This window comes from Aythya fuligula, chromosome 25 (assembly GCF_009819795.1).
Source record: "Aythya fuligula isolate bAytFul2 chromosome 25, bAytFul2.pri, whole genome shotgun sequence".
Lineage (NCBI taxonomy): Eukaryota > Metazoa > Chordata > Aves > Anseriformes > Anatidae > Aythya > Aythya fuligula.
The window spans coordinates 4,828,578-4,854,609 of NC_045583.1; the positions used below are offsets into that span (position 1 = coordinate 4,828,578).

Below are 26,032 nucleotides of genomic sequence, written 5' to 3' on the forward strand. Positions count from 1 at the left end.
ACCTTTTCACGTTCCAAGAATCAGTCATCAGAAAGCCTGTATGTTCTGCTGTACCTTATGTACCAAGATCTGGATGTAGATCAGCCCCCTGGCATGGAACAAGGACATCCCTCAACTTTACCCTCACTCCTGAAGAAAACAGAGGAGTCTCTACGCCTATCAACCAACTTCCCTTATTTTGAGGTTACTTAATTGTAGAACATCTGACAAATGGCAACGATTGCAACCAAACTTTGAATGTCACTTTCCCCACCTTGCCCCAGCAGCGCAAACTGTTTGAGCACTGTTTCTGTGGAGGACTAAAGAGCAGTCAGAACAGGTCTTCAGAGGCTTGCCCCAGGCTGTACACAGAATACAAGAGCATGCAGCATGTTTACATAGACTCAGCTTTCTTCCCTCCCCCCACCCTCCCCGATTCAACACACACAAAACCCCTCCACCAAGGAGAATATTGTTGTGACGAGGCACTTGAATGATATTTGGAGAGTCCCTATGAAAAGGCCTTCCCCTCACAGTGAAGTGGGACAAACAGAAGAGAGCAGGTTCTCAGGACTCCATCTCCTCTTGGTCAAGCGGTGGTGGCACAAAGCTGATTACTTCATCGTAAGTCAGGCCTGGTGGGAAAAATGGGAAAGAAACTTAATACGGATTGCTAAAGACATCCCTCACGTCAGAAAACCTGCAATGATCGTAAAGGTTCTTTCTAGCTGCATTAAAAAAATCAACTAAGTTTTAATCAAAAAAAAGAGAAAAGAATGGATATAGTATCTCCAAGACTAATACACACAAAAGATACTTCCAAAACATTGACATGGATGCAGTTGAAAAACAAAGACATGAGCAACCATGCCACCTACACGCCTGTAAACTCCTAAGTAGTAATTACCAAGGACTGTGCTAATTACGTGCAGTGGGTGATAAATTCACTCACTGCAAGGACCTCAGAACAAACAGTGTCCACATTTTTTTTTTTATCAGCTTCTTTTGCACCTCTAACTAGCATGGCTTAAATGAACTGCAGCTTAAAGGATGGACCACGAGAGAATCAGGCTCCCTCCTGTCCCCCAGACTCACTTTTCCATTCTTCAATCTCAAGTTCTCTGCTTTCAAACGACTGGTCATAGGGGTCTGCCACTGGTTCATCGTCTGGGTCATGGTACTGAGCAAAGTAGGCGTGAGCCAATGCTTCCGCTGCAGTAATTCGCTTGTCTGTATCCAGTACCAACATCTTCTCTAGCAAGTCCACAGCTGCAAAAGCACCAAAAGAGAAAAGAGAATTTTAAACAGAGAGCAATGCGAGCAACACTGTGTTCTGAAACGTAGCTCATGGAAGCCCAAGGTATACGAGGAATATCTAGTTTCTCAAGAGGTACCCATCACTCACAATTACTTCCCATATACCCTACAGCCCACATGTATTTTGTGAACTGAAAGATTGCATGCATCTATTCTGACCTACTTCTGCAGCCAAATGAAAACTTTGGGAAAAGTCTTAGTACCCCAGGACATGCCAGGTTCAGCTCTGGGAAGAGCACATTTAAAAAATAAACAAACAAAAATAAAGAATCAAACCTTACCGAGTGGATTGGCACCAATAAACACATTTTCAAAGTTCATTTTCGGCATGTAAGACAATGACTGGATGTAGTTTCTTGCCTGTGGAAACGAATACTCCGTTAAGTCTAACACAATCGAGCCACCAAGACAGAGTACATTTCAATCATCCTGAAGCACCACTTATTATGGTCTGTCTCCTCACTTTGCCGCCTCTTTACTTGTTCTGATACTTACTAAGCCCATCTTATCCCTTCCCAGCTAAAGGCCACTCAGGACAGTGGAGCACGAGCTGACATTACTTGGGGTTCATGCAAGACCGAGAAGCAAAGAGGTGCTGCAGGAGCTGACTGCCTCGGAGTCCCGACAAGGCTGCGTGCAGTATGGTGTCTGCTGGTAAGCCACACGTTTCACGCAGTGCAAAACCAACTCACTTCCAGGTTCTCCTGAGTCTCAGAAGGCTGTGGTTGAGTATGCACTGTCCAAATCTCAAGTCTTCATTTAGTACAAGAATCTTGCTGAAGAACAAGGAGTTAATCGCCCACCCCATGCCACATGCGAGCATATCATTTCTAGAGGCAGCAAACGCTGCAAGTGATGACCTGCCCTGCAAACCACCCCCTCATCTGCTCAGGTCTCACCTCATGGCTGGGCATCCTGTTAATGAGATATGCAGGGGGTGTTCCCGTCAGACGCATGATCTGCTGAAGCTGGTTAATATCTTAAGTGCCTAGTCAAGGGCTTTGTTAAAAACAGTGCAAAAACCATTTTAAACAGAAAACAGCTGCATACAAAGCATCTCTTCTGCCAACCACAAGGCACATGCCAAACAGGCAGGGTCTACTGCTTTTTTTTTTCCCCCTCAAATACTTGTGAAAGTTTAGCAATTGCACCAGTGAACACTTAAAACAATGGAGAATTACTAAGTTGGTAACAGCGTCAATACAGAAAGGAGTATTTCTGTCTGCCATCAGTAGCATTACACTACAACATGGTTGCTTTCACATTTCCCAGCAGTTTTAAGCCACTGGAGTAGACATTTTATTTGGATGAATCTACTCCTCAAAAATTTTCCTAGGCTGCTGCAGCTACATAAAGCCTCAGGAAAACGAACAAAAATTAGAACAGAAACAAAAATCATATCCTCCGCACTCGTTACCAGCTTTTTTCTTCCTGCACAGAAAGTATTTAAGTTCCTTGTGGTGCAAAGTGAAATCAGCTTACAACTAACACCTCCTTCTAAACAGCTTTGAATGCACTTTGATATGTGGGCGAAGTGACAGAAGGCAATAAGTGCAAAATTAGCAAAACATTAGCATTGCATAAGACATAAGAGTTAGCTGATGCCAGTGAACAGGACAGAGAAAGTAAGAGGATACCGAAGAAATGCAGCAGAAAAACAAATACAGAATTTCTTACAGTGACACATTTAAAGCCCTCAAATAGTTCTGCCATCTCTGTACAATGGAAAAATGTAGTAGAGACAGTACTTTATTGCATTTTTAAAAAACACTCTTGATTTGAACCTGGATAAGATCAATTATGCTTTTTATTGCACAATATTAAAGAAGAAAATGTTTAAATCTTACACATACAAACTAATCTTTTGCTTAACCTAGCCAACCTTTAAAGCTTTTCTCTCTCACTAATCTGCTGTACTTCAAATACCAGCCTACCCTTCCTCAGAGTCCCAAAAGGTCAGCTCACAGGCAGCCCGAGTGACCTGCGTTAATAATTTCTACCACGCCAAGAGACACCCCGGGATGTTTGAAATTGGTGTGATATTCGGTAAATCTACCGATTTGTTCCAAGCTGCACTACTTCTACCTTCCTGAAAGGTAATTCAAGGTTAACCTCACATTTACCCTAAGTGTTACACGGGAAAGAACATGAGGTGCAGCACAAAATTATCTTACTGCTCTCCACCACGCTGACCCTGTTACTTAACAGAAGCAGCAGCGAGTGACTTGCTGAAGTGTGTCATCAGTTACCTGTAAACGAGTTCATTGCCCACTACAGATTGCCTCGTTAATCTGTACTGTTACACCATCCTTTGCTCTACCTTTTATGCACTTTACTTTCAGTAACACGTAAAAATGAATGTCGTTTGAAACTGTCTTTGCAGAAGTTCCCAATCCAAGATTAAAACAATGAAGACATGGCGATATGGCTGAAGGTAGATGTCGCCCTTTAAAAAGGAGGCTGTAGAAAGCTTTTTGTGATTATCTTGACAAAAGGACCCCATACACATAAGAGCACCTAAAAGGCACTTTAGCTCTTATGCTACAAAAGCCTGAGATGGTTGCAGCAGTGTTTCAGGAATTAATCATACTACAGAAGGGACTGTGCGTGTCTAGAAGGTAACACTTGCTCTTGTTCAGTTTCCCTCCCCAGAAAGATCCTTGGGTAGGCAATCTGGAGAAATAACAATTGAGACAAGCCTCAAGTTCTTAGCTGTGAAAAATACTTTCCCAGCAGCATCTGATGATACAATATATCACAAAGTATAAACCCACAAACTGAAAAAAAAAAGTCACGAAGCAGTAAAAACAGAATATGGAATGAAGAAATCATACCACAGGCAGAGTTAACAGAAATAAAGATCAGATACACACAGCAAATGAACTCAAAGCCATCCAAGAGTAAAGAATGACAAAAGAAAAATACAAAAAGAAATCTCAACAAATACTACAGACAGACTACAGGAGGGCAACACACAAACTTGGGACTTCCAAAAGGGCAGATATTACAATCAAAGTGTAAACTCACAGACTCTGAGGAGATTTTCTTCAAAAGCTCAGGCCCTGGGGTTCCAACGAGTCTCAAAATGAGCTTCAACTGATCAATATCTAATGATGGACCATAAAGGAAAATGCTGGGACAAATCAAAATGAAAAGCGCAAAATATCAGCCTATTAACGTTGAAAGTTAACGCCTGCCAAGGCCTCAACTGAAAAGCTATTTTAAGCAAACTGTATTCATTCTTCTCGAACAAAATTGCATACCCACTTATAACACAGCTCCATCTGTATTAGCCAGATTGAACAACTCGACTAGAAAGGCACCGCATGCATCGAGCTGCTCACTGCATCCCTACCCATCGCGGAGCAGAAGTCCAAGCTTTTTGCCCCGCTGGCAAAGGATGGCTTTACATGCTCACTTCACCCTGTTAGCCCCACACCAAAGTAGCAGCAGTCAGCAGGATTAGGCTGGATTAGTGACAGACAAAGCAGGAGACTGAAAAGTGTAAGCACTAGTATTAAGAAAGTCAAGGCCTTTTGTGAACACCTGACAAGATGATTCAGCCACGGGGAAAATTTGAGAGTTAAGAACGTGACTGGACCCTGCTCACCACCTACAGCTCTGCTATGGGAGGGATTTTTGGCATCCCTGAACCCTTCCTTGCACCCACAGCAGCAGCTAGAGGAAGGGGCTGTGCAGCCAGCAGAGGGTGCTGGCTCCCTCCAGCTGCTGCAGGGGATGCAGGGCAGGAGGTGAGAAGCAGCCGAAGCACAAGGTAGGCTCAGATCTAAGATCTCTCTGGAGGAAGCTCTTGGGTGACAGCACTGCAGATGCAAAGAGTGTTTTAATCCAGGAAAAAGCCTCCACGAGGCCACTTACCATCCTGAGCTGCCCTCTTAATTAGGCAGAAAAACTTGGTATTTGGGATATGTGACAAAACACACACTCAATGAAAAAAAAACAAACATTGAAGACAGTTGTATGTCTAAAACTCCAGATAGTAAGGAGGTATCTTTTTAAAATCATTAAAAGAATAAATCTCCCTTCTTCTCCAAGTTATCCTCCATGCTGTCCTTCAAACCCCACTGGTGATTCCAGACTGTCCCTAATGTTTATATTTGCCCTCAAAAGTCTCTCAAGCTAGTTACAAGTTTTCCTTTCAATAAAAGCAGTCTATATACTAGATTTTTTTTTTTCCCCTGGGATTAATGCCTTCCTGATGTTTTCAGATGCAGTTACGATTCCTTTTGAGAACATCAGATACTACTCACATACTACTTACGTAAAAGCATCTTTGCACCTACCAAGGGACTGGCTTGGGGGTTGCTTTTTCTTTTAAATGCAGCATTCCTGTGTTACTGGCAAACTGGATATGAAGGAAATCACCGGTACTCTGCTAAAACCTTTATCTTCTAATTTAAATCATGGTTTCAAGTTTTCCATATAAAATGTAAAGCCCCTGGAAGCAGTACTTTGGCAGAACAGCTGAACTAATTTCTCACTTCTCAAGTTGCTTGGCCAACTCCTACCTACTCAAAACCTCAGAGTAAATCCAATGTATCTAACGGGATTTAGCTTAGCAGCTGAATTGCAAACTCCTAATTATTAATGCTGAAACGAAATCACTGTATCTACTGGAGTAGGAGAAGAAGCACAGGTGCTACACTAACCATAATTAGCTCATTTAAATTGGATTTTCCTCTGTGCCACTTAAAACAGCCCTTATACCTCTTACTGACTCTTGTGAAAGAAACAGTTGTGCAAGTTGAAGACTGCCAGCACCCCTCAGATGTTACATCTCACACCTCAGTTTAAATATTTAAATTCTTTTAAAGGTATTTAATATCGTGTACATCAGGTATGCCAACAGTATTGTTGCCCAGTCTGCTGTCAGCTCTTTTCCCCAGGGACCTCATGCTATAGGAAGATACTTGTGTAATGTGCTTTAGTGTCTTCTCAGATAAAGAAAAGGAAACACAGAACGTGTCACCCACACTGCTACAGGCATGCCAAAACCGAACCACTACATCTAGTTTTATGTCTGCAATCTGTAACCTGATGAATTACAGCGTTCATCTAACTGCAGGGCCTACCAGGTTCTAGGGACGTGAGCCATAAGCAACTACAGACAAGAAAAAACACTTAGTAAATACAAAGCAAAAGAAAAAAAAATGTGCATGGAGAAGGAAAACACAGCATGCAAACCCCAAATGCCATCACCAAGGTACCCACGACAACTGACAAGTCTCAGTGATTCTGAAATTCAGAAAACGATCTTCCATCGGCACCAGTAGCAGGCATTGCAAGACTAAGAGCTTATCCAGGCAAAGCAAAGGTCAAAAGTTGATTTAACTGCCACCACAGGCAAAAACGGGATGCATCAGAAGAATATGTAATTTCAGGCTATCTGGTTATGATGAAGTTCCCATACTACTGAACAAAAATAATTAAAGAAGTATTTCTCAGAGTTTAAAGGGAATACAGTCAACTTAAAATACACAAACACACAAAGCTGTCTAAGCTAAAACAAAACATTCAAGGTTTTCTTATTTGTGCATTATCATTTTAATACAAATTGAATTGTCAAACGTCAACTTTCCTACGTTATGTGTATGAATCATTCATATTACAGGAGCTGTAAAAGAAATAAATCAGGAGCATACACTTTTGACAGAAACTGATCTTTGAATATAACAGATAAAAAGAAAGCCCGATGTTAAAAGCCTGAAGGACTCTGATTTTTATTACCTCACCTTTTGTCTCTAACTAGTCTTCCCCACAACCTTTTCCACCTCCTAGCAGAGATTTTACCGATATTAGAAATCCATCTTTCATGCAAGTATCTTCATTTGTAGATGACAACAGGAACAATTCAGTTAGTGTACATTCAGTAAAGCTAGAAATATTGTAATAATCCTGCAAAGCTAAGCCCATATAGATCACAGTTGTATCACAGTTGTTTTTTCTTTGTTCTAAGAGTACCCAAAACACTTGCTTTAAGGCAATGACAGCCACGTTCAGGATCTCCACTGATTAGTTCCTTCAAGCCTTCACACTAAATTCAGCATTAGTTTATCAGAGGCATAACCATCACACGGAGCACTGAAGACCTTCAGCTCCAAATACAACTTTGTTACTTACCGGACAAAAGCAGCTGTACAGTTTGCTTGTTCTGAAGCCCATTTACAAGTAATGGGAGCATCTCTAAACCTTGTAAATTAATACCCTGTGGGCTGTAAATAACGTCACATCACTTCTGCTAAATCCTTGGTGAAAGGGAGCAGTATTTCAGTCAGAGAACTACCTGAACAAGAGGATGATTGTCCTGAGCATACTGAAAAGGCACTGCTCAGTCATTGTCTATTTGATTTAGGAAACGTGAAGCCATAGAGCTGAGAAAATTATTATCTTGACACCAAAAAGCAACAAGAATGTCAATTTTCCCAGTTGTTGGAGGGGAGGAGTTTCCAAATTTTCAACACCCAGAGTACATGGTCACACTGCCTTCAACTGGAATACAAATTCCCTAGAACTGCAGTGGATGTGGGCATACCGCATCCTTGGCTACCAGAAGCACGGTAAATATACTCAGAATTCAGCATTCCAGTTTGCCAGCAAGTGTGCAGTGACACTGCAGGAGCAGCACAGACCTCAGCATATCTGTGGCACGAAGAAACTATCAAGAGACCAGAAGTACTCAGCAGGATCCAGATCTGGAAAATTTAAATTAAAAATTTCAAAAAGAAAAAAGACAAAGAAAGAAAGAAAGAAGAAAGCCTACCGTTACCTTACTTCTATTTGTTTTCTTTAGATGTCAGCAAAACTGGAGTGGAAGCTGATAGCTTGGTGCCTTTCTAGATTCTTGGATAAGTGTAAGATGCACAAACAAGATTCATGACCACAAACACTGCTCCCCTTACCATTCTAACCTCATGACCAAGCAGCACACACATTACTTGAAGTGGGAAACCACCCATGCAAACTGTAAGAACTGTAAGTACTACAAAGTTTCACCTGGGATAGAAAAGGATTGAGCCTAATCCTTGGTAACTTAACCAATTCAGAACAGAAAAAGCATTTAAGTCAAAAGCGTTACTACTGTTTACAAGAGAAGTTGAACATTTAGTGTGAAGAGTCACAAACATCTTTAGGGAGATCAAAGTTACTTACTTTGTCACAGTAGAATAATTGACTAATTCCTATCTTAAAAGCAAACATTATTTTGCTTTGTGGATATTATTAGTTGTAACTCACAGCTAAAAACACAGCTGTAGAACAAAACAGATCTTCCAAGCCTGAGAACTTTCTTCAATTCATAAAGAACACACTGTGAAACATTTCTTACGTGTTTCAAATCCTATTAGGAAATATCTTATTTGCAAGTATCAAGATTTTTAAAACTTGACAATGTCACCGTTACTAGGATGCAATAAAGTCAATAGCTTAAAGAACTTTGCTCATATTTTAACAAATTAATGCTTATTTTTTCCCCTTGAAAAAACAAAACTCTGCTTATACCAAAATATAAATGCTAAATCAGCTGATAAAGTAACTTTTTTTTCTGGCTTCTTAACCACTTTCCTGTTAGTCTGCTTCTATTCCTGACAACAGGAGAACATGCCAAGGGTAACTAAACAGTAGAGTATAGCAAGTTCAACAAGTTTGGAGAAAGATTACAGGACGACAGGCATAAATAGAGAAAAATGATGAAGCTAGAGCATATCAAAAGGAGAGATGAAAGCGTCAGAACTGTGTTGAGAGTTGCTCCCCCTGCCAGAGAGTTTTGGAACCTGGATGCCTTCCAGAAATAACAGTACACAGAAGGCCAGCACTTCATATATTTCAATTAACGGACATAAATACTAATAAATTAACAAAAGTTAATAAAATTAACAAATTGAAAGAATTAAGTTTAATAAAAGGTGGGCAACATCATTTTCTCTTGCAAAGAAACCCCACTTTTTAGGCAATGAAACATCTTGAGGTGAGTTACCCCTGTAAGTCTGTTCAGCCACACAACCAAGTTCTAAGTACAACGCTTTGCATCAAGTCTCCTGGGGAGAAATACCACCAGCTCTTACAAACTGCTTGCTTAAATTTGCCAGTGTCCTACCAAGCCCACTTTGATACCACAGAAATAATTTGGAAGAGATTTTATTCAAGTTTGAGCTTCCACATCAATACAAGCATACAGCGAAAGAAGGCTTGCAATCTGTTTACGCTCAAGCATGGAAGTAGAACCTAAACATTGCAGAGCAGTTTGGAATGAGATCCTTGGCACTAACGAATCTGCAAACCCACTGCTTTCACAGCATACCACCAGGATACAGAAGAGAGGCCAGAAGGGATGCTTAACATTTGCTAGAAACGTGAAGCATGAGAGGATTCACAGCAGACAGACTACTCCAAGCAGTTATTTTCTACAACCTCAGAGAAAAATAAAGTTTAAATAAACTAAAAAAGAAACTCCCAGAGGTGATCAACACAATTCTAGTCATGCTAATAGACAATACAAAATAATAGATTTGCCTCTTGCACTTTGCACACTGTGATGATTTCTGAACTCACTTCATCATATTGTGAGTGAAAGAAACCATTGATAGTAATTCAAAAAAAACAAACCAACAAAAAAGCACAGAACTTGTTTCCTCATGAAGTATGTGAAAGTGGAGATCTCTAACTTCCATTTACAGAAAATACATTACTTGTAAAGGATACGGTCTGTACCAGGGAACAACGTTCTTCCAGTCAACAGTTCAGCCATAATGCATCCCACTGACCAAATATCAACTGAACAAAATAAAATAAAAAAAAACATAAGGCAGAAAAATAAAGTCTCAATAGAATCACCCTATCCAACAATTGCAAACAACTTTGTGCTTCAGTAGCCTCATGGTGTTGAAATAACCTGCAAGGCAGCTGACACTGTTCAATAACCACTTGGCTAAGACTTGTCCGAATAACGTAATACTACATCAGGCAAGTTTTCCTTCCAGAAAGTAACCGGCACTGGACACCATAGAGCTAAGGAGCTATCTACAAAGTCAAGGAGGAAGAAACCCGTTCAAGACTCTAAGGAATAAATTTGTATATGATCTTTCACAAATTCTACCCCAACAACCACCAACTATATTACAGATACAAGACAAGCCCACATACATGCAAGAGGAAAAGAGAAAAGATGAAAAGTAGTAAGGTATGAAACCAGAGTAACACATTATTCTTATTGCTACCTATGCACCCACGTACTAGAACTTCCTCAGTATTTTTTTCTCCTTTCTGTGCCTGATCTGAAAGAATTCTAGGGAAGCAAGGTGCGTTGCTGGGAAGCTACTCAGACTGGCAGGAGGGTGTAACAAGGATGAAATGGCTAAAAAGAGAGGAAAGGAAGGGATGTTTATATATATTTTTAGCATTTCTTCACCCCATAATCACAGACAGTTTTAAAGTGCATTTCCAGCAGCTTCCTAGAAAGGCATCTTTTCCCTGTTCAGATACACTCCATTCACTCACTTTAAAAGCCAGTGTGCTAGGAAAATAAGGGATAAGCGTTGACAATATTTTCCCAATTGCAATTTCAAAAGGTTCAAGTTTAAATAAGTCTTGTGAATGTTATCACAATGATTCATAACGCTGATCCAAGACTGCAGTTCAAATACTATTTCTGTGCCTTCTTTTAAATCACCCTTACTGGAGTGTAATTACCGTAACTGTCAATTTACACAATCAAATGAAAAGGAACAGGTACATAGGACGACTTCCTTTTTTTCCAGGAATTCAGGAACAGAGAAACCCTTTTTTAGTAAAACACGCTACCTGTCTGGTTGTAATGCATCCAGTTCAGCATGATCTCAGGAGCCCTGTACCACCGGGTAGCCACGTACCCGGTCATCTCATCATCTGTGTGTCGAGCCAAGCCAAAATCCAAGATCTACAGAACAGAAAAGACATCCGCCAATTACTGTCGTGCTACAACGTCTAGTTGTTTGCTGTAACTGCTTTGCAATTCTTGGATTGGGTGGAGGACAAGTGGTGCAACTGCGAAAGTGAATTACGAAACTAAATTTCATGACCTGTTAAAAGACACCAGCCTAGAATAACAGCACTCAGTCAGAATTACGTCTAGGTATCTTGTCTCTAAAACAACCAGGTCCAAAGTAAAGCTATTAAGTCTTCACTTTCAAAGTGATTCATTAAAAACATGTGAACACACAGAGAAGAAACATGAATTCTGTATAAGCACCCTTAAAACCATTTATGTCTGGGAAGGACACGATTAGTTTGGTTTACAAAAGTATTTTGTAAAATAGAAAAATTAATTCCCCCTTTAAATCCAAGGGCCATCCACAATGCATTCACTCAGAATACAGTCAGATTAGTCACATGGGGTTTAGTTACCTTTAGCTCACAGTCTTCATTTACAGCTAGATTACTAGGTTTTAAATCCTAAAAAATTAAACAACATCAGCATTAATGGCAATACATACATTGCTGCACAAGTCTGAAGTAGATAAAAATGTGATTTCAAGTAGAAAATAAGACTCCAACTAGTTTTCAACTCTCTGTACTCAGGAAAATAATTTTATCCCAGAATCAGCTCTCTTCTAGTATATGCAGAAGTGTCAAATACAAGCAAAAATACATAAAAGGCTGACTGCACCACGAGTGCTGTAGATGGGTATTTAACAAATAGAGAACCTATTTCAGAAAGATACAGGAACAGAAACTGAGGATCTTGAGAACCACTCCCATTGCTAAACTTTTGACTGTTTAATGAAATTAATTCTCAGAAAATTTCTTCTTGATTCTGTAGGGTACATTGTAAGATTCTGTGTTACATTTTTCAAACACATTAGTTCATTGCAGGAAGTAATCTCAGGGTTAATACTCACTCTGTGTATTATGTCAGCTGAATGGATGTACTGCAAAGCAAAATGACAAATTTTATTAACAGTCCAAGTAGCTTTCTTCTCATTTCCTCACCAGATAACACTGCCCTACCCCATCCAACGCAATAAAAATGTTACAGCTCATCTGCAGGAGGAACCAAGTGTAGCATCTGTAGGTTTCAAGTACATAGGTATTGCACTCAGTCTCTCCTTAGGAGCATTGCTACCACGAGTGAAATGAGAGAAAAAATGAAACTGAAGAAATGGAAGATTCATAGTCAGGGCAGATTAAAGGACAGCACACTACATAACCTCCCAGACTCTGTCCACAGGAACGTACACAAATATCTTCTGAAATTATACATAGCTTTACCGTTACAAAGTTCCAGAGAGGTACGGAAGGAAAGAATAATAATAAAAGGTTATCCTACAATCCATTAGGAAAGTTACAGAAGCCCCTCTATGCACTCATATGAACCTCTGAGGATATGACATTCATCAAGAACTTGCACTTCCCACTGATGAGTGATCAACATTCGGGCAGCACAGCTGCAGGTACCTTCAGCCCCCGAAGAATTTGGTATATGAGGAACTGCACATGGTCATCTGTGAGTTTCTGGCATTTCACAATGTTGTTCAGATCTGCTCCCATAAGGTGTGTCACCAAGTACCTGTGAACAAAAGGAAACAGGCTATGAAGCAATCTCTTCAGCATGATTAGGATAAAAATTCCTTATGAAGCACCACTAGCAGGGCTGGCTGTCCCAGGCATGTTGCTGAATGAAATATAGTCATGACACACTACATGATGTAGCAGATTAGTACATCAATTCCTACAGCGCTGGTCAATAAAACAAGTGAACAAATTGGAAGAGTGGAATGGCATAGGATGTCCAAATGTCTTTTGCGTTGTATTTCACAACTGCTTGAGAATAATGGCAGACAAATTAAGGTGACAACAATTCCTGTAATAATCTGGGAGAGGTACAGGAGATAAAAAAGATGTTTTGTTGCAATCTTCAGAGAAGTTACCTACACATCATTGAATTCTTCTAGTGACTTGGCAGGGGTGAACACATCCAACAAACCAATAACCTAGAAAGAAAAAGGTAAAGTGAAAGAGCTGTGAAAAATATTCATAGTATACAGTTAATAAGGTCCTTTGTGGAATAGAAACTACTCATTCCACTAGATGTTTTATTTCCAACTACATGAATCATTCAGATGTAGACAAATTAGTATTTATACAAGATCAGACACAAACGTACATTCTTGCGTACAAAAACATTGAGGTCAAAATACACAGGTGTCTTTTCACACCAGCCATCCACTTAAAACATCAAGTGGGAGCCACAACAAATCAAGACAATTCAAGGCAGGTGTAAACACTGGCTTGGAATACCTGATTTTAAAAACCGACTAAAGTTTGGGTCAGGGAATGAATGAATTAAAAAAACACCAGACAGAAATCTGTTTGCTTCCTGCTAAATCCTTAGTTATACCAGTGACTCCTTATTAAATCAGACCTAGGAGACTATTTTTCCCACGTGTACTGAGTAAGGATCTGCAGCACAAGCAGTGAATAATAATGACTACACCAGAAAGCAAGTCAGGAAAACAGTGCAACGCAAAGAGGACCCGAGTTTCACACGGAGCAGACAGCTTCACACTGTCTCTTGTATTTGCTGCCCTACAAGCCTCTATTCCACCTTTCCTTTTCACACCTAAGCTGTTCTAACAGTGAAGGGTAAAAGGGCATGTGTGAGCTACTCCGTGGAAAAGAACAGCTATTCCTTATTAACCTGGAAGTATCTTCTAGTCATTTACATTTCATTTAGGAAACAACCCAAATCTGGTCAAAAATGTTCTAATTTTCACTATGATGCACTTTTAAACATTATTTTCCTTCTTTTAATAGTATATTTTTGTTGGTGAAAATATGAGATAAAGACACAGGTTCCTTCTTCATATTTGAAGTCTGAATCTCACCTCTCTTGGATACATAAGCATCATGAACATTTCAGCAATGTCAGCAATGTTTCAAGTGTGCATATGAAACTGAGAGTTGGACTCCTGTGGTTCCCCTTCGGCACTTTTTTTTTTTTTTTAAATCTCATTATTTACACTTGCCAAGGATGTCAGGGCCAACTGAGCTACATTTCAGCCAGTAACTAAAGCCAAACATTTCAGGGAAGCTAGACTGTTTTTGGAAAAGAGAACAAGTGGGTAGGAAATAAAAGCCTCTGTCTCATCTACGTTATATATGCCAGATTACATGTTCATTGGGGAACCTGAATGAAAACTTTTCTGCCTCTCCTCATATACATCACAACTCTGTTTCTGGACAGACATCATCTTCAAACTGTAATATCCACTCTGCATAATACTTCTTATGTTTCCTTTCTCCAGTGAACTCTTCTGTATCAATATTTACAGAAAAATGCAATGTTACCAACCCATTTTAGCATGAGAAGACGAAAACCGACCTTGCCACCTAGACTTCAGCTTTTTCATTTATCGTTTTTATCTTGCTACACTCTAAAGCTCACTGTCACACTATCCGTATCTTTCATCAACAAGTTCCACGAACACAAATTCAGTCCTTTTGCAGCACATCACTGAGTCAGTTTTAAGGAAGTGTGGTCACCAACAGCTGGAGAGCCCCACTCCCAAATTTTGCATACCCCTTGCAGCGTTTTAGGTTGTCGCAAAGCTTAAAACTTCTTCACATGACACAAATCCCAGTTTGCTCACATCTGCTCAGGGTTGTGCTTTACACAAGCTAACGAGGCCCCGTGAAGCCTGCAAGTATTACGCAGCCATTCTGGACTGCTCTGCAGGTCCGTTTATTTGCTCAAGATCAACATGATCAGACTCGATACAGGACACAAAACTACCCTGTGCTCAAGCTCCTTAAAATGCTGTACCTACCAGATATTCTGCGGTGTTCTGCGCCGTGTAAAACCCCATCTTTTACCTCCAACCTGAGACCTGAACAGTCGTTGCACTAACGAGCCTGTCGGAACTGGCTCTAAATATCCCTGCATCTGCAAGATTTTAAACCACAACCTAGATAAATGTCCCACAGAGAGATGATGGCATGATGAACTGATAACAAATATTTCTATATATAAACAATTTTTTAAAACATCCTTTTATCCCTTACTCTCAAAGATATATATATATATATATATGCCCATTGCAATGCTAATGTCAAAAATATTAATGAATACCAGACGTAGAACTCTTGTAGCACCAAACTAATTTCCACTGTTTAATCATATTAGCTTGGACAAAATGGATCGATCTCTGATATTTATTTATTTCAACATTCATTCAAAGCTTTCCTCTGCAACAGTTGGGAGAATATCTCAGGTATGTGAGAAGGTCCAGAACAACCTCCAGGGGATGGATATGAAGCAGGATCAAATGTTATCTCTACCGTTCAGACAACAATATCACATAGAGGCACTGAGAAAATACTGCTGAGAATAGCACAAACGTATCAAAAGCTCCCATTCTGTCAGCCACGCTACAAACGCCAGGAAGATTTAAGGGATACCACCTGCTGGCTGCGGTGCTAAGAAGCCACAACACACAGCTACCGTTGCCACAAAAGACATAGCTCTGATCAGACCGTCCGGGGAGAACGTTCCAGTGAAACCAGGCTTGTTTGTTTGTTGCCTTAGATAAAAGTAGGCGGCTCCCTCAGCCCACTTGTTAAACATTATTTCCCTCCTGCTAAGCTGGAGTTTGCTTGGACGAAAACCAAGTGCCTTCCTTCCTCTAGGCACTCAGACAGCTCTACAGAGGGCAAGTCATGAGACTTTTCGCTCTGCTGCAGGCAATATTTGCTCCTAACAGCACACAGAACTAATATGCCAGGGTCTGACATGCCACAGACACACACAATTGTTTGACCATTTTCTACAGCAAACTGAAGTTATACTGAGAAACGATTAGACAGCTTGTAACATAGTTCAACATAACATCTGTCACAGTCTATTTCGTTTGTTTCCCTCTGTTGATAATGGATGGCTTGTAAGAAAAGACACCTTGATTTCCCACCCCCACCACCCCCTTTATCCTTATTTTATTTACAGGAATCTAGTGAACATCTACATACTCCATCCCTTTCTGACATGGTAACATGATGGAAGTCAAAACAAGTAAAACCTTCCAGAACACACCAAATCTTGATATACATGTGTTGTTTTTTGTTTTTCTTTTTTTTGTGTGTTTTTTGTTTTTTTATTTTTTTTAATAAATACTTAACATCACAGCAATTACAGCTTACTGTGCACCAGGAGAATGGACTGACATCACCTGTGACCTAAATCCTTAGCAATAACCTGCTAAGAAAAAACTTCCAAATTACTCTAGGAAACCTTAGACTTTTTAATTCAGAATTGATCTTAAATAAAATAAAATAATCCAACAACACCGCATGCTTTTCTTCAGCCATAATCCCTTGGAAGACTGCAAGCTTCATATTTAGTTTTAGAAAAACCTGTGCAAGGAGATCCTTAAATCCAGCCCTGGTGGATGCTCACCGGACAGCCCAACTTTTCTGAGCATCTCCCTTAACTTACATTTTCATGCTTCATGTGCTTAAGTAGCCGCAGCTCTCGGTAGGTCCGCTTGGCATGGATGATAGACTGAAATGGTCGGGACAGCTTCTTTACAGCCACACGCAACCCGGTCTTTGTGTCAAAGGCAGAGCTACAAAAAAGAGCAATCAAATTGTCAAAATTACTAATTCATAAGCACCCCCAAACCCTGGTAGCAACTCCAGACAGCAACTATGTGGAGACTGAGTCTTAGTCAAATTGATTTCTCCATTTTTTCAATGGAAATTATTCCAAAGCATTCTGGTCCACAACCTGCACCCCCACTCCAAACACCCCCACATTTACATAACTGTTGGTTTCTACAGAAAACATTTATCAGATGCATCTTGTTCACATAAGTAAAGGGAAATTAGCATATTTTAAAAGTAACTTTGCAGAAAAGAGGGATATTTTTATAATTTTTCTGTCTAAAAGACATTTGTGCTTTTAAACATAAATAAAAGCATGAAACTCTGGAGGGAAGAAGAGTACTTGTAAATATTATCCCTATTCTTAAACATACTTTCATAAACCACACTTCATCACAAAATAATTTGCTATGCTGCAGATACCATCTCTGATGGCTTAAGCCCATACAAAAACCCAAAGCCTGCTCCTAATAAAAACCAACTATGATGGTTATTAATCTCAGTTGAAGCTGAAATCAAACCTGTTCGGTTAGCAGATCTAATCCCAGATTCCTACTATAAAAAAATGTACGTGAATAAATGATATTTGGCTGTACATTACCAAAATTTGTCCCTTTAGCAGAATAAAAGAATTAAAATAATGTTTCTTCATTTAAGCACATAAAGAAGTATGTTAAACTTCGACACGCTGCACAAATCGTCCAGGGCTTAGGGTTTACGTTTAAGGAACCGAGGAAAAGCAAGCATTTAGCTGTGAACTAAATGACTCCTCTTTCTTCTCTTCTTTGAAGTTCTTATCGAAAGCCAGCTCTGGTTTGTCAAAAAAGGAAAGGGGAGGAGAAACAGAAGATGTGAAATCAAGGTTATATGTGATACAAGATAACCAACAAAGGGCAAGTTTGGAAAGGAGGAAGTCAGAGAAGAGCAGCATGGGTTGATTTTCCTGCTGCACATTGATTCAGGCCAGACTCCTGATTCCATTTAAAAGCCAGTATGTACTCATTCCTGGTAAGCATCGAGTGAAAAGGAAAGCTTCACATTTATAACATAAAGTGTGAAGGAGCTCAACTAATAGAGACCAAAGCCAATCACAAATACGGTCCTAGAACAACCCCACAGTGCACATACAAAAAAACAAAGCCCCTCTGAAAAAAATGCAGTTGTCATTTATACTTAAAGCAATTAATTGCTTGCAAATTCACTCGCAAAGAGATACATGTAACATCTCAAGGAACTTGCTATATGATGTTTACAAGATCTAGAAAGAAGCTTGTATTTTGTTTCCTGCAGGCTGCAATCCTTCCCCAGGGAGCTGCAGAGCACGGGGAAGCTCGCTGCGCACAGCGGGCATCTCCTCCCGTACGAGGGACACCTGCACACACAGTGCAAAGAAACCTCTGGAAAAGATATGAAAATGGGGCCTGAAGGGAGACCACAGCAGCACCAAATTTCTGAATTTCTGAAGCCACACCGTTCTGCCTAAAAGGATGCCCCAAATCACCGTTCCTGCATCCTTTATGCCTTGCTCAGCCTGGACAGGTGGAAGGAGCCCCGTTCATTTTGTAACCCTGCTTTCAGATGACCTACATCAGGTTTTCATCTACCAGTGGAAAATTGATATTTAAGCCGCAACACTTCAGGAACACAGAACGCCTTTTTTAAGCTTCACATTTACCACTTTGCAAAGTGCAAGCAAACCTAATTCAGGCTCTAATTATATGACGATATTTTAGCGATGCTCAAGGTGTTTTCTAGGACTTGGTGCAGAAACGAGATTAGTCATCTGAATTCAATACAGGCTGTTGTGGATTAGTCACGAAGCTCCACCAGCTTTCAAACATCTCAGGTGCAGAAGGCGGCGTGCACCATCTTCTCTTTCATCTCCAAGAGCAGGGGATGCCCCGCGCACCGACAACCCTCACAGCCACCACCCAAGGTCAGATTTCCCTCCTGGTTCCCACACGACTCTCTAAGAAGACTTCAGAGCCACCAGAAACAACACAAGCTACCCGGGAGCCCAGAGGAAAGTCAATTTCACCTTATTTTTCATGACATTTTGGGGATCCTGTTAAATCATCAGCTTGCTGTAGTAGTTTTATGACCTGCAGGGAGACCTGCACTCTGCAGAACGAGGAGTTATTTAACCAGCAGCGACACCGTGAGCAAGTCCAGGAGACAAAACCCCACGTTACTTTGTGTTTGCAATCTAGAGTTACTCTCAAAGTCAGAGGAGTTCTAATCTTGGGCATATTGGAGGCCTAAAACCTGTTTCCCTACAGATAAAAGCATGCTGAGTAATTTTTTGCCAATACAGCTATCTGCCTGATGCCATTTACAAGTCCAGAACACGGAGCTACCAACAGCTGCCACGCTGGAAAACATTTTAAAACACACTAAGCTGGCTTTCATCGCAGCCTTAAAACAGCTGCATTACACTGATCGTATTGCACCTAAAAAAGCCCAACTGGGAAAAACTTGTGAGATCCATAGTTTTAAAATCCCTTATAAAACAAGCTCAACACCAATTCCGAATTTATCACAGCTTCCACAGTTTATGACTCGTTACACAGCCCTGCAGCACGGCACATGCACAGCATCTCCCTCAGCTCCACCTCCAGTTCTGAGCTACCCTGAACTGAAACCAGGACACAAGAGCTGGAATAAAGCAATCACTTCAGGGAACCCACCCACTGATTCATTTTACATCTTCTCAGAAGTCACATCTGTAGCAGTCTGAGAACCTAAAGCACACCCAAAATTACTTCAAAGTCCAAGACATTCAAACATTAGGTAACCACAATGCCAATTTTTGTGCAAAACTCTTTTGCTAAATGGCATGCTGCTCATGGCTGGTGCCTGTGCAAAGACCCAAGCTGACTGAAGCATTTCATTGGTACCCTTGGAGTTAGCTCACTTGTCCCCAGCTACAGACAGAAAAACACAGTTTGTAGCACCCAAGAGCTTATCAGCAAAACCAGTTGCTTTTCAGATCCGTCTATAAACGCATGGCAATCATTTACCCTCCCAACACACCGTGAGAAGTTGTAAATCCTCCTCTGCTGCGCTGGGTTCTGCTGTATAAAAGCATAAAAGCCGCAACAAAAACCTCCCTCTAGCAAAGACGCGCTCACTCCTGTTTCATTTCTTAATCCACAAAGTTTCCAGCAGGTTCAGCCCTCGCTTTCAGAGCTCTGCTCCCTGCTCCTGTGCGTGCCCGTCTCCCACACGATCCCTCCTCACGTGTGTCCTGCTACCGCCACCTGCGTGGCTGCTCCATCCCACTCCCTGCGCTGGCGTTCTCTGCAAACCACTGCTCACGTCTCCACCACACCTCGCAGGCACTTCCCCAGGGCGCACACGTACTTCAGAGGCACCTGCACACCTCGATAAGGGATTACTAAGCCTAAAGACACACATTGGTTAAAAAAAAGTACACAGAACTGCTGCGAAGGGGATGGGTAAGGTTTAGTCGTTTCCTCCGGAGTCTGATGTTTTAAAATGTCTTAAACCCACAGTATTTTTCCATTAGTTTAAAAGGAGGGGAATTATATCAGGGTCTTCCTGATACCCAGGAAATTCAGAGTCAGTGATGGTAAAACTGCAGAGAGAGGGGGAAACAGCTACACAGCCTGGCAGCTTACGAACAAGAAAGGCTGGAAGACTTTTATGCAAGCTCCTGAGGAGGAGTGAGTCTCAGCTGTGCAATTTCTTTCCAAAAGGAAATAAGGTAACACAGAGAGCCTGCAAAGCAATTACACCAAAAGCCTTATTGTGCATATGGACCAACGTGACACAAATAACTGTTAAAAAAAAAAAACAACACATAAGGAATAAAATAAACTTCAGGGACCACACCAAATCTGCTTTCACGTTTCAGAAGCTGATGGCAAGGAGCACCAGAACACCTGCTTGCTTAGCTCAGAACCGGCTGAACTGCAGCCTCTTGCAGAGCCTTCCCCCGGCACAGACGAGAGGCGCAGCGAGCCTCCAGCACCACTGAGTCACCCATCGATCCCGTCCCCATCCTGCAGCCTCCCGCACCAGCCAGCCACCTACACCCCTTCTTTTCCTTACACCAGGTGTACTGACCGGTGCTTCGGGAGCCCACGGGCTTTAGCGCAGACCTCGTTACGGGTTTTGACCAAACCCTTTCCATGCAAGAGACTGCGCTGCACGAAAACACAGAACGCTGGCAGGAACAACTGAAATATCATTTCACACAACAGATGTCATTGCAATTGTTATGTGACTTCGGAACGAACAATCCGAGCACACACGGCACGCTTCTCGACGGCTTGGCACTGCTGAATCCCTACTTGCAGCTCCTTACATTTTCAGTTTTTCTAAACTGAAAAAATACTTGAGTGGGATGTTTGAGCGTCCTTCTCCCAGTGCTGCACACAGGATTCCAGAAAACACTAGAATATTTGCTCTAACTTTACACGTGTGCTTTGGCTGCCTTAAACTGCCAGCACAAAATGCCTTTCTCCGTCCACTGACTTCACAACTAAAGTCATCTCAGAATATCCCAATATAAAAATAAATTAAAAAATAGAGTATTCAGAGTTGTACTTACATCAGACATTTGAAGTAGCCTACAGCAGATACTCCATGATCTAAATGATTCATTTGCTGGCTTTATTCCTTTATTTATTTATTTTTTCTTCCACTCTGCAGAATTACCTCATTTTGAAATCCCTCATCTTGCCAACTAAGTAAACAACAAAGCATCTCATTCTAATATAATAATGCTGTAGGCAGATAGATACAGGAGTATATTTAACCAGTCAAAGGGTGGTTAAAACCCCACAATTTCCTGTCCCAATACAGAGGTACTCCAAAGTCCAAGTCTGAAATAAAGCTGGTAACTTATTCCTGGCGCAGAAGGGGGAGGGAGAAGAGGGAGAAAAATCTGTAAAGGCACAGAGAGCAGAGCAAGTCATTGTAGGAACATCCTAAATACTATGCATCACCAGTTGCAGCTTAACAACATTACAGATCAAAGAGAATTATATATGCATGGCTTTTTTTTTTTTTAATCCGGACATACTTTCTATATTACTAGTCTTCCTGAATAGTGTCTTTTCTGAAGCACGTTTTCAGGAGAACGTAAAGAAAACCATTAACAGGGACTGCACTGAGGCTCATGTGCCACATGTCTGCGACTGCTTCCAATACCAAATTGTTTCATCGGGGCTGAACACAATTGCACAATCTTTGAAAGTTTTGACACAGCAAAACAGGAAATTCATGATGCAAACTCTTCGGTTATTGGTTGTGAAAACAAACATTGGAAGTGTTACGCACACAATGGAGATTGTGAGGAGGGGGAAAACTGAAGGGGAACGGGCTGCCCGTGGAGGGCCAGCCTCAGTACAATGGCCAAGGCACTGAGCAAATCCATTTCCGACTGCACTCGGGGAGTTATGTAACTGTGGCACTTAAAGGGGTATTTATCGCCTCGGCCTTTCTTTCACCAGATCTAAACCCTTCAAACATAAAAAAACTCAGAAAGGACACTGCTTAGACTTTGTCTTTTGTGGCATATAGGTACTTACATACTCGGGGCACAGCAGCTTTCAGAAATGCATGTGATTTAAGCAGAGCTTCCTGACAATTTTTAACAGCTAGCTAAAGAGCAGCAGAGCACTTCACTTCTTCAAAAATTGCAGCACATGCAAAGCAACTCTTTTTTTATTACCAGAGGCCAGTTTGCATCAATCCTTAAAACATAAATGATATGAATTTGCACATTATGTTAATGAAAAATAGGCACGCCTGCTCAAATACAGCAGCACAGCAGACGTATAGCCATTATGCACTCCTATTAGGAAACTCTGATCACACTCTGACAGCGCCAAAGGACAGAGAATGAAAAGCAGAACGCTCACGGTGTCAAAATTTCTTAGTAAAAGGACACAGCAATCTGCTAACACACACACCTCTACTGGGCTGCTAAAGCCTAAACGCCACCCTGATTCAGACACGACCTTGTCTTTCAGCTGAAACGAAGTATGCGGCCAAGTTGATTCACATTTAATGATCCAACATGTTTCAGCAGAGGAACTACAACCGAGGCATGTGTTCATATTAGGTAAGCATTAAAGGCTACGCCGTGAGCTGCAAGCCCTGCTGAGCGCTGCAGCCCTGACACCCGGACGCCGCTCTTCCAGGCTGCACACTGCAGTAACTCAGTCACTGAGCACGAAAACAACCTCTCCTGCCTTGACCTAATATTGCAAACCAAACAACGCTGTTAGGAAGCCGGGGCTGGGCACAGGGCCCCCGCAGCCTCCCCTCCACCAGCAGCTTCCAGCTCACGGTGCAGGGGCCTGGAGCGTGAACGCATCCTGCAAGAAAGCGGGGCCTGAAGGGAACCAGGACGAGAGCTGGCGGGCTCTGCAAAGCCACAGGGGCCCTGCAAAGCGACAGGGGCCCTGCCAGGCTCTGCAAAGCCTCTGCCAGGCTCCATCCCCTCCTCCCCCTGCCAGGAGCTGGGGGAAGGCAGGGGGGGAAACGTGCCCGTGGGAGCTCGCTGAGGGAGGGGGGGGGGGGGGGCTGGGCTGTGATTATCTTTCCCTGCAGAAAAAAAAATCTGTTTTAGTGCCACCTGCCATGTGGTGCAATCCCCGGCGCATTCCAAAGGCGAGACGTTGGCTTCTCGGCGGTTCCGCTGTTAAACCGAGAGAGGGGGGGGGGAAAGAAAAAACAAAAAAAACGGCGGAGGAGGAGGAGGAGGAAAGCCGGGAGTGGGAGAGGAGCCCTCCCGGGGGGGGGGGGGCTATCGGCCCCCTTGTCCCCCACCTCAGCACTCACCAGACGGAGCCGTAGGCCCCGGAGCCGACCGGGGAGAGGTTCTGGTAGCGCTCGGGCACCTCCCACACCGTCTTGTTCAGCTCCTGCCGGTAAAACTTGGGCCGCTCCTGAGACATCGCGGCCGCGGAGCCCGCCCCGCCCGGCCCGGCGGGAGGGGGAGGCTCTGCCCGGGGCACCACCACCACGTCCAGCAGCAGCAGCAGCAGCAGTAGGAGCAGGAGCAGTAGCAGCAGCAGCAGCTCCCTCCTTCCTTCCTCCCTTCCTCCTCTTCCTCCTCTCCTCTCCTCCCGCAGGCGGCAGCAGCGCCGTCCCCTCACGCCGCCGACCGTTGGCCGCCGCCCCGCCCGCTCCCCCCCTTCCCTTCAGCGGCTTCTTCTCCTCCCCTCGCCTTCCCCTTCTCCTTCTCCTCCTCCTCCCCTCTCCTCCCACCTCGCAGCCCTGTCACCGCCTTCCCCCGTTCCCTTCTCCCCTCCTCCGCCGAGCCCTGACGGGGTGCGAGAACCCCGGGGAGCCGCCAGGGGACGGGAGCCGGCCCCCGAGCGGCGCAGCCCGGGCTGGGCACGGCCCCGACCCCCGCCGCCTCCCGGCCCCCGCTGTCCCGACCCCGGCCCCGGCTCCGGGCGGAGATGCCCCAATATGGAGCCGACGCGGAGCTATCGCGAGAGCGGCCCCGATCGCGACGGCGGCCCCAGAAGGGCTGTGAGGGGAGGAAGCCGCCGCGACATGGCGGAGTGTGGGGGGGGAAGCGAGGCGGTGCCTCGTGTGGGGCGCTCGCATGTGTGGTGTCACGGAGCCCGAGGGGGCGCTTGGAGGGAAAATAAAGGAAAATGTGTGAAAAAAATGAGCAAAAGCAGCAGTTGTGCAGGCCAGAGTTGGCCTGCGAGGTGTACCTCGTGTGCTTCTGGAGCTGTGTGTGTTGGTTCTAATTAATTAATTAGCGTTGGTGAACTTCCTGAGGACACTTTGTTCCCTCAGGAGGGCTTCACGCCAGCAGGGATAAAGAGAGCTAAGCTGATCCACCCAGATTTCCCCATGTATTTCCCTATCTTTCTGTGTCTGCTTCGAGAACAAGCTATTTCCCAGTGCTGTAAGAGGCCTGGCAGTACCAAAGATACGTATGTGCTTCAAGTATGTACTTAAACCAAGTGAAACCCTCGAGTGCTGCAGGTTAAGCAGGGTTTGAAGTGGAGCCCAAAGTGTCTTCGGTAGGTAGTAAGTACAGGACGTCCCAGCAAATAAATAGCATGGGGTTTAGGGATTAGGGCCGCTTGCTGCTCAGTTGCAGGCTTGAGTCTTATTAGCAGGACAAGACAGACACATTGGGAATGGAATATGGAAGCCTGCTTTTAAAATACTGGCTTCTGTGTCAAAAATAGGATTCTCCACACAGCCCACCAGAGTGGGACACTGTCCTCTGCTGCTGGGAGTCCTCACAGAGGTCTAAATAATAGGAATGAGTTACAGTTAACATTTACCATTGCTTGCATCTAAAAAGTAACTACTTCCTAACATGCTGAGGGGTTTAACACCTTTAATTTGTGATCTCTAGCGTCTTGTTAGTTTTGTTTGTTGTGTTGCCTTACCTTGAAAAGGTGATGGTGCTCAAAGATGTCATAAACAGCTTCGAGAGCTTGTACTGGTTTGGAAGATCTAAACTCATCTGTGGAAGACCTTGATTTATCTCTGCTTTAAAAAGAGGAAGAAATTGTGCCCTGGAGATGGTTTGAGACTTGCCTACAGCCAGCTGTTTCTGTGGTTTAGGATGACGGGTGTGCGGACGTGTTGGTGGATATGTCTTACAAGACAGTAAATACTGTGTCAGGGTGCCTGGAGCTGTATCAGAAGTCACATATCTCAATGATGCAAAGCACTAAACCTGTACAAACTGATCCTGGCAGTTCAGGAAATGAAATATGATGAGAAAGCTTAAATCCCAATGATATTAGTTTTTTTTTTTTTTTAAGTTTGGGTACTTTGAAGTGAGTCTGCATTCTGACAAGACTTTCTGCTTGCTCAGTGCATCCTCTTTTCCTTCTTTCTTCTGCCCATAGCCACAAAATACGTTCCTGCATGTCACCACCTTTCTCGTATGTAGGCTCTGTACTTTCACTTGGTAGCTCTGGATTTGAATTTTTATTCTGCCTCAGCTGTCGGTATGAGGACTTTAGAATATCTTAGCTCTGCTCTTGCACTTGACCTTTGCTTACTCAGTATGCGCTTTGGGAACTCACATCTTGCCTACTCTGAGTTATAGTGATTGAATTCAGATCTC

General features: G+C 42.8%; 1 protein-coding gene across 1 annotated transcript in view; it reads right to left on the reverse strand.

The window, feature by feature from the left end:
- MAPK14 (mitogen-activated protein kinase 14) overlaps positions 1–24,009 on the reverse strand; it is a 40,598-nt gene extending 16,589 nt beyond the window's left edge. Inside the window, exons 1-12 of the mRNA XM_032203023.1 lie at positions 23,761–24,009; positions 16,778–16,907; positions 13,222–13,280; positions 12,745–12,856; positions 12,189–12,218; positions 11,695–11,742; positions 11,113–11,227; positions 10,015–10,086; positions 4,324–4,403; positions 1,578–1,656; positions 1,075–1,248; positions 554–614 (exon numbers count right to left, since the gene is read on the reverse strand). Coding sequence (XP_032058914.1) covers positions 554–614; positions 1,075–1,248; positions 1,578–1,656; positions 4,324–4,403; positions 10,015–10,086; positions 11,113–11,227; positions 11,695–11,742; positions 12,189–12,218; positions 12,745–12,856; positions 13,222–13,280; positions 16,778–16,907; positions 23,761–23,876 — 1,076 coding nt within the window. The 5' untranslated portion in view covers positions 23,877–24,009. The remainder of the gene's footprint in view (positions 1–553; positions 615–1,074; positions 1,249–1,577; positions 1,657–4,323; positions 4,404–10,014; positions 10,087–11,112; positions 11,228–11,694; positions 11,743–12,188; positions 12,219–12,744; positions 12,857–13,221; positions 13,281–16,777; positions 16,908–23,760) is intronic.
- Between the last annotated feature and the right edge of the window lie 2,023 nt (positions 24,010–26,032).